At 31.4% G+C, this 9,563-nt stretch overlaps 2 protein-coding genes across 3 annotated transcripts; one reads left to right on the top strand and one right to left on the bottom strand.

The window, feature by feature from the left end:
• Positions 1 to 239: 239 nt before the first annotated feature.
• On the top strand, positions 240 to 1,677 carry LOC11418509 (LOB domain-containing protein 15). 2 transcript variants are annotated; one of them, XM_013606086.3, is made up of 3 exons: positions 240 to 529; positions 673 to 937; positions 1,026 to 1,677. In XM_013606086.3, exons 1-3 carry the CDS (start codon positions 516 to 518, stop codon positions 1,455 to 1,457), a joined length of 711 nt encoding a protein of 236 aa, XP_013461540.1. In that variant the 5' UTR covers positions 240 to 515; the 3' UTR covers positions 1,458 to 1,677. The 2 variants fall into 2 exon arrangements, with proteins under 2 accessions (XP_013461540.1, XP_003602464.1); XM_003602416.4 differs by having other exon boundaries at positions 257 to 529; positions 1,023 to 1,677.
• A 4,511-nt stretch (positions 1,678 to 6,188) lies between these two features.
• Positions 6,189 to 8,081, bottom strand: LOC11440462 (peroxidase P7). Its single transcript, XM_003602415.4, has 4 exons — positions 7,699 to 8,081; positions 7,290 to 7,481; positions 6,976 to 7,141; positions 6,189 to 6,841 (listed from the first exon to the last, which is right to left on the bottom strand). Exons 1-4 carry the CDS (start codon positions 7,915 to 7,917, stop codon positions 6,450 to 6,452), a joined length of 969 nt encoding a protein of 322 aa, XP_003602463.1. The 5' UTR covers positions 7,918 to 8,081; the 3' UTR covers positions 6,189 to 6,449.
• Positions 8,082 to 9,563: the final 1,482 nt, after the last annotated feature.

Here is a 9,563-nt window from a genome sequence, read left to right as displayed (position 1 = left end):
GCATGGATGCAATTGAATCAGAAAACTATTAAGAAAGTCAATCACATTTAAGAACTCACACGTGAGTAACTACTCATTGAGCTGGCATTTATACCTCACAAACAAATAATATATATATATATATATATATATATATATATATATATATATATATATATATATATATAAAGTTTTTATAATTAGCTAGTAGTCAATATTTATAGTTCAGAAAATCCTCGTACAAGAAAAACAATTATCTTTTTCTTCTAAATACCACTCTTTAATTTCTCACACGCTTTCTTTCTAGGTATATTACAGCACAACAATCCTATTCTTGTCTATTGAATACTATTTCTTTTACTTTAAAAAAATAGGTGGACAATTATGTCCTTTGTATATACCTTGCCTTTTAAGTACACTTATATTTTCTACCAATATTTTCCTTTCTTCTTCTGTGACTCTCTTGCTAGCTATCAACTCTTTTTCTCACACTAATAAGTGACTACTACTTTCATACTCAGAGAGGGCATGCCTGAATGTCCAGAGAAAGGTATATATCAGACACAAATCTTTTCTAACTCTTAGCTATCTTTTTACACACATGCTCATGCACTATATATGCTAATTCCTAGCTTGAAATTAACTATTCATTCATCATATTAATAAAATTATTTGATGCAATTGTACGGCCAGGGAGAGATTTGATGAGATAGGGAAGAAGATAAAAAGAGAAGGAGATCATGATGTTTCAAATTCATCAAATCAGATGGGAAGAAGACATATGTTAGGTCCACCAGGAACCCTAAATACTATAACCCCTTGTGCAGCATGTAAGCTATTAAGAAGAAGATGTGCTCAAGAGTGTCCCTTTTCTCCCTATTTCTCTCCTCATGAACCCCAAAAGTTTGCTTCTGTTCACAAAGTTTTTGGTGCCAGCAACGTCTCAAAAATGCTTATGGTAAACATTAATTAAATATATTTAATTATAATGTCATATATATCATATATAAAAAGCAATTAAGTAATAATATATAATGTTTTAGGAGGTAGCAGAATGTTCAAGAGCAGATGCAGCAAATAGTCTTGTTTATGAAGCAAATGTGAGGCTAAGAGATCCAGTTTATGGATGCATGGGTGCAATTTCTGCATTGCAACAACAGGTTCAATCTTTACAAGCAGAACTCAATCTATTAAGAGGTGAAATACTTAAATATAAATTAAGGGAAGCAGCTAACATCAACATGAATATGAATATGAATATGAATAATATGATACCTTCTTCTCATCAACTTGCAATGCTCCCTTCTAATTCCTCTGTGGCTGTTTCTATTGCTGCTCCACCGCCGCCGCCGCCGCCTCTTCCTCCACCTCCTATTTCTTCTACAACTTCTAATTCCTCTTCTTCCATATACTTTCAACAGAGGGATCCCAACTATAATACAATTTCAAGTGATGATAATATTTCCTATTTTGGTTAATTTTTACTGCTCACTATAAATTATTATTATTATTCCATTTGTCATCAATCAATTAAGGATGAATTAAGTACAGAAAATGAGAGTATTGATGCTGGATTTTGTTTGTTGTTATCACCCTGATGCATGTCATTAATTATTATTATTATTATTTTGGTTATATTGTCTTAATCCATAGTATTATTAATGCCTATGTGGAATTATATAATTAGTTAAACGTTAATTTCTAGCTCATTGATCCTGTGATTAACTTTATTAATCTACTTCAAAAACTTGCTTGTTCTGTATCAAATTTTTTGGTTTGGGAAATTATGATTGCAAAGGAAGAAGGATAGAATTAATGGCAATATTGGTTGTTAGAATTAATTGAGCACGTGACATCTGTGTTGTTAAACATGTTAATCTGTGCCACTGAGTTTGCTGTCTGAACCAAGTTGCGGGAGACAAAAGGAATGCTAGCTAGCTTGCTTGTGATCTTCAATATGCATGTACTATCAAAATCAGAATTAATAACTTGTAAGAAATATATCTACTATATATATATATATATATATATATATATATATATATATATATTTGGGAACCAGGAAACATATTTTCAACTCAGCTATAATAGATTTTTTAAGACAAGTTATATGTATCACTTGTGAATAATAGTCAAACTATAACTATTTATAATAAATTTTAATAAAATGATATATTTGTTTTCATTTTTAGTAAATGTTCATCTTTGAACCAATTTTGAGAGGTTCATAGATGCACCCAATTTTATTAAAAAATAAACATGTGTGTGAGTTGTATGTTGTCTTATATGTTCAATTTCGCAGAAATCACATATGTCATCTTTTGATGCTTATTTTACATGTTTAATTAGTTTTAGAGCAAAGGCAAATGCATGCAATTTAATTAAATTGAAAACATTAAAAAAAAGAAAAAAAACGAGGCTTATAAGCACATTTAAGACGTAGATATTTTGTAATGTAGTTGGTGGATGGTCATACTCCATTGAGAAAACTAGTATTTAAATTTCTAAAGAGTGAGTGATATCAATTTCCTTGGCGTGAGGATTTCAGCTAGTACCCAGAATTGGCGGGAAGAAGAAATCTTAGTCGTATAAGCAAGAAATACATATACATACATAATATAAAAGATAAAGACTTGCACATTCTTCTATTTGTTTTATTAGACCTTTCTTTTTCTATATCATCGATGATGCACCATACACCATACTCGTGCAAATACATATTATTGCTTTTGAAATCTCTGTTTAATTAGAATACTTAACTATTTACATATAGATGTGACATGTATTGGTCCGATGTCATGATTGCTTAAACTCGTGGCATCCTCATGGTGTTGACATAAACCAATCAATATTCTTTGTATTTGGACCAATTTATATATAATAATCCCCTTTTTATCATTTCGATAACATAATCGATACCGTATAATTTCTGTGTTTTATTCAAATTCATGACTAATTGACTATATATAGTCTTTGAGTACCCTGTAATATAAGAAATGTTTTGCTACGTTATTATTTTTTTGTGTTAATCATAGTTCTCGAACTCGTAGTCGATGCATGTGAAAAGAGAGGGGGCTCCAAGATTAAGCTCTTCTTGGATCTCACTCAACTCTTCATCCAATTTGCTATACTGATTTATAGTGAATATGTAGTTTTGGATTTTCATTTTCATTTTAAATTAAACATTTGCAAATCAAAGATTAAAGAAATGAAGATTTATCCCATAGAAAAAATAAGTTTGAGAGTTTTTTAGAGAGCAAAATTCTTAGAATTCATATTGATCCATGAAGATAATAAATGAAAGGGAAATGCTAACTAATACCTTTGAGACATTAAATAGGCCGTCAATAAATACAGTACTAACTATCAATGGACAAGTTAAGCTCTAACTAACTTTTATATTATATTTTTGGGTCATGCTCATAAGTGTTCACTAATTAAAAAAGAAAAAAAAAATAGATTTTTGCATTGAAAATAACAAATTTTGAGTTTCAAAAAGTTGAGCTAAGTCAAATACACCGCTTTTCAAGACATTTTCTAACATGTGTTCTAAGGGCGTTCTTTAACATTTCCCTATATTTTAAGAAAAATATTAACAAGTGTCCTTGAAGTATTAGTTAAGAAAATGAATTTAGTAAAAATATTTTAAAATTTGTATAGTCAAACTCTTAAAATTGTAAAAAAATATGTTTTTCAATGCAATTTTTTTTCGTTTCCTTAACTAGTGTCCCTTGTGCCCGAGGGGCGCTACTTATCATGATCATATTTTTAATACCCTCCATAAAGTTGGTAGTGAGATGATCACAATCAACTTGTACTACAAGCACATACAAAATAATAATGAAACATCTATAACAAACAAAAAATGAACAATCCATAATCGATTAGTTGAAAATAAGAGGTTGCAAGGCACACAACATATGCGAAATTGTTGGGGTGGAGATTAAAGACAATATTTGAGTTTTGTGGAGATGTTACAAATGCATAATTGATGCGCTCTGCGAAGACACAATTGTCGAATCAAACTCAAAGCAATAAAGGCGGACCAAATCTAGAGTGAAGAACATGAAATTGATGTGATTGGTTCTTGAATAGCAAGACAGAGGATCAAAAGATGTTGTACTCTGCAATTTCTCGTTGATGAGAAACTCTTCTTGAATTGACACAAAATTAATGAGGGTTAACAAATTTTGAGTTGGTCTCTAACTCTACGTTGTTTATTCACTCTTCGTGCAATAAATTATTGCATTGGTGGAGGGGAGGAAGTGGGGAGTTTTGAAAGTGGGTATTTGTTTCCACGACATCAGAGGGTTGAACCTTAATCATTAGATTAAGGATTTGACAAGTTTCAATTTTGATGGATAGAATAAAAGAGTTTATTTAATTGAAAGTAACTTCCAAAGACAGGGAAATGGAGAAAATATAAACACTAGATAGATAGTTTTACATTCTACGCAATCAATTTTTTCTTATATAGCTTGTTATATGGCGTAATTTTTAAAAGGAGAGTTTTGTAATATTCCAACCATTCCTTTTCTTATATTGATCTTTTTCTAACGTTTCTTATCGTATGTAGAACAATTTTTAAAAGGGGTAGTTTTGTATTTTTCACAACCATTTCTTTTATTATATTGATTGATGGTATTGATCGATAAATTTGCACAAAATCCTTTTCTTATATTGAGTGATTTAAATTGGTTTTTTTTTTTTTAACAAAAGAAACTAAAAAAGAGCTCTTTTTGACTTTTACGGTTAATGAGAAAGAAAATCCAGTTTGCTCTTTAAAATGTGGCTTGTCTGCCAAACTAAAGCCACACAAGTGGACCTATGCTCTTTTGAACCTAAAAAAAAGAAGTGGGTGGATGCATGGTCATTAATAGAAAGTGTCTTCTTCGAAATTTTTTTTTTTTCTGCCCTTATTTAATTCCAAAAATACAAAAATGCCCTAGTTTTGAAAAAAATTGCATAAATACCCTACTTTTCAGAAATTATTGGTACCTTGCAACCCCCACTTGCGGGGTACCTTAAAAAAATTTAAAAAATGAACTACCCCGCAAGTGGGACTTGCGGCCTACATATTTTTTTTTTTTTTTTTAAATTAAATAACTAACTACCACGCCTTTAATTTTTTTATTTTTTTTTTTAAAAATAAATAGATTGCTACCCCCACTTGCGGGGTATGCTTTATTTTTTTAAAATTTTTTTTAATACCCCGCAAGCCCCACTTGCGGGTTTGTTTTTTGTTTTTTTTTTTTAAATTTTATTATTAATAATAATAATAATAATAATAATAGTAATTATTATTAATAATAATAATAATAATAATAATATTAATAATAATAATAATATTAATCACTAGACATCCTATAAACAAAATAAAGACTAAATTTCTACTGATGTCTAATATTAATGCAATCTTTGCGGGAATGACCAGGCATCCTACAAACACCGCATCTTCTCTCAGTTTCCACATCGTCCATCTCGGTCCTAATGCGAGTAATTGGTGGACGACCTTTCTTTGCCCTACGCATTGACTTGTTGGGAACCACCTTCGGTCCTTCATAATTAGGCCAATATGTCTGGTGGTGAACCACGTCGAAGTGGATGTTGTATACGGCGTATACACACTCATTCGTGAATTTGTTATCGACAGAAGTCTTGTAGTCGTGACAAAAGCTAGAACATGCGGCAATGACATGTGAGCATGGTAGGTGTAACGCTCTAAACCGTCCACAGTCACACCATTTATTTTGCAGGTACCAGGAATAGTGTTTCCAATCCATACAAACGTTTAGTTTAGAGAATGTCATTGACTTATTAGTAGAAACATGTCAGATCTTAGATCCACAAGTCAATGGAATAGTGCGAAGAAAAAATAAGCGAAAAATTATTATAAACATGGAGGGTTACATTGAGTTTTTTTACACCATAACAATTCTAGTCTTTGGGGTGCATTGGGGACTTGAATATTTGTGTCTTTGGTAGAGTTTCCAATTTTTTGTGCAAAAGTGTGGGGAAGGGTTTATAATTTTTCCTTTGGATAATTTAAGCTAACTATTAAGGTAGACATTATCCCCTAAAAAAAAAAAATTTAAGGTAGACTTCATGACTAATAAAGTAGACAAAGTCACAAAACTATTTACATATTACTCCCCAACAAGATTTTTTCGCTAAGGAACACAAACAATTAAACATAACTAAGAAGCAAATAGAAAAGCTTAACCCCTTTTTATAAATTAAAATCACAAACGTACTTGTAGATCATGAAACCAATCTCCTTTCTTACAATTTTGTAAATGAAACAAAAAAAAAAAACACAATAAAAGTAAGACAGTACACACTTACACAACCCTCCAAAGCACACAAAATCAAATAGACAATGAAAACATGTTTAACAAACTTATTATGCGCACAACACACATGTATATAACACAATTTTGTTGTATGTGTATAACTAGGACCGTTAACTCTTAGTTAGGTTTTCTACAATTCTTTCTGATCTCTCCATTTGATCCGGTGAGAGGACTAATATCACCCATCTTTATCATAGCAGTGGCGAAATCTGAGGAAAAAGAACTTGGATTAGTACTGTAGCCACTCACTATGGAGTTGGTGGATCCGCCGTTAAAAAGTTGTTGGTCTGAATGAAGAAGACCCTTGTTTTGAACAAGGTTCTTGAAGTAGTTGTTGTCAAATGAAGTGGGAGTCTGAAGATCAAGAGGTGCCAAATTGTTGTCCCCTGACCCAGATGTATTTGGGCAATTTGATTGTCTTGTACTAGCAAATGAAGTATCTATGTTGGTCTCATTGTAGATTCGTGCCCTAAAGGTTGTGCACCTTGCTTGTCCAATTGTGTGAGCACCTAATCAATTAATTAAGACACCAAATTAATTATTTGAAAATTATGTGCTCTTCCCAATTGTGAAATTATATATTTGAACTAAATATAAGTAAAAAAAAAACATAGGCTTATCGTCCAAATCAATGCAATTGCACCTGACAATGTGACCAAGTCCTTGCTGGAAAGACCAACAGCACTAAACATTGAGGTGAGTGTATTAAGGTTTGAAGTTGGTGCCGGGATTGCGGTGTTAGCAGCAGATTGACTAGCCGTCTTGGCGTCTCTTCTTCCAAGTTTTACGTTCCAGGTTGGGCCACCAAGCTATCATGTAAATTAAAAGAAACACGACAGTTGAAATATTGATTAATTTTCACTTAATTTACTTTTGCATGATTACACTTGCAATTGAAGTATTAATTAGATTTTGATTGTTTGAGTAATTAATTCATTGATATATGACTACACTTACGATTGCAACGGAGTCCGCGGCAGCGATGGCAAGGATATCAGCACATGATACAACGCCAGGACATACATTCTCTACGGCTGTCTTAATGTTGTCAATGACATCAAATCCACGAGCAGAGTTTCTATTCGGATTTGCGTTTTTCTCTCCAGTAAAGTTTGATGTGTCATCTAGTAGAATTGACCCGTCACATCCCTATAATCGCATGCAATATATTATTATAATTAACTCTTTGCTTATGAGGTATCACCTAAAGTAATAAAAATTTGATCTTATATCACAATGGATAAAGTTTAAATCTTCTCGAAGACAATGATAAAATGTCGTCGCTTTAAACATCAATAAAAGAAAGTGTGTTGAAAAAAAATATATGGTGTTATAAATGAAATTAGTGAGACATAAGAAGGCTTACATTGACAAAGCAATCGTGAAAGAACAATCGGAGGATGGAAGCACCCATTCGGGCCTCGTTTGATATGGCGGATTGCACTGTGGATTGAACAGTGGAAGAGAGTTTGGGACAAGAACTTGAGTAAAAACTTGTAGAAAGTTGTGCATTGGCACTCCCTATTATGAGGACAAATAGAACCAAACTGATCATGGTTAATCTAGAACAATTTAAAGATGACATTGATTAAAAATCTTTGAACTAAGAAGTTTCACTAAGCTAGCTCTAGTGTTTTCTCTTTGTTATTGAGAAGAGTGGTGTGGTTTATCAATTTATAGAACTAGTTCCATATTTATAATGGCTTCTTTGCAGTATCCAGAGTTGTTTATGTCAACTGCGTAACACGTAGAATATAGACAAGTCATCTATGCATGGCCGTGGGAATTATATGGCCATATATATTATGCGATCTTTTCCTAGAATAGTAGAATTACGAAAACTTCTAAACACTATAATAATTATTGTTGACATGTATGATTAGATATTCCGCTCGCTAATGCTGTGATCTGAGTTCAAGTTCGAAATTTCAAATTTAAACTTAAATTTGATTATACGTAAATTTCATCATAGATATTCGATGAGATGTGATTATGGTGACTTTACACATGCGAGTCTTCCTAATTTAAATTTTTTATTATCAAGAAAACATCACAATATTAATTAATTTATGATTATGATGGATTACAAAAATGAGGGTTTTTAGGTGTGTGTGAGTATGATTTGATTCGATGATCAATTCAAATATGCAAAATTAAAGCAGCGTCATTTTTTCTACGAGCCTAACTACTATGTTTCCTTTTGTGCTTTGTCAAAGTGTTTACAATTGTTTGGGTCCCATCAAATAAGCCTTTAACGGGTCGTAATTTTCATGCTGTGTCCATACAAGTTGCAAAACGACGAAAAACAGCAAAAGAGCAAAAGTTGACTGCATAGACCAAAGACTCCAAAAGCCAATAAAACAAGCATAATCTTACTTAGTCATGCATAATTGACTCCAGTTTAACAGAATGATACTAGTTTAAGTGCAAATTGATTAGAATATTTGATTAGTTAGATAGGTTTGCTTTGGCAAATTAACTAAATCAAAATAATCATAGAAGTAATCATCATAATCCATACAGAAATTTTCGACGATTTCTTGTCTACAGAAACTTCTATGTTTGTCTAATTTCATTAACATCCGAATTTCATACCAGCAATGAAACTGAAGGTTTGACTGAAAATAAAAATAAAAGGGCGTTTGTTTCAAGGACTTTAAAATTATTCTTAAAATTAACATATCCGTGGATATAAAGTTGGAAAGAAAAAAAAAATGTGTGTTTGTTTAAGGAACTCAAAAATTATTCTTAGGAATAACATATTTGGAGATAAAAATTTGGGAGTTTGACTCCTATGTATTTTTATTTTTTTTTAAAATGTTTGACACATTCTTTAACATTTCTAAGAAATTTAGAAGTTCATATATTTTTATTTGAAAAAGTATATAACATTCCATAGGAATCCACTTTTTATGGAAATATTGAAAATCATAGGAAGTTATTTCATTTCTAGAAACCGATATATTCTGGATTAGTTGTTTTTCAATCTTGTATCAAACATGGGTATAGTCATTGCCCACTCATGTATTTTCATGAGTGTAATTCATAACCTTTCAACAAACATCTATCATGTTAAAATGTGTCTCATAGACACTTATTAAAGAAACAAAAAAAAAAATTTGAAAAGATTAGTTACACTTTTAAATGTTGTGTACTAGGGGTGTTCATGTCCAATTTAATCCAATGTAAACCGCAATAATCGAACCGAAAAATAAAAAATCAAACCAAATC

This window comes from Medicago truncatula, chromosome 3 (genome assembly GCF_003473485.1).
Source record: "Medicago truncatula cultivar Jemalong A17 chromosome 3, MtrunA17r5.0-ANR, whole genome shotgun sequence".
NCBI classification, from domain to species: domain Eukaryota; kingdom Viridiplantae; phylum Streptophyta; class Magnoliopsida; order Fabales; family Fabaceae; genus Medicago; species Medicago truncatula.
Note: the sequence above shows the minus strand (reverse complement) of the source record. Positions and strands in the feature narration are given on the sequence as shown.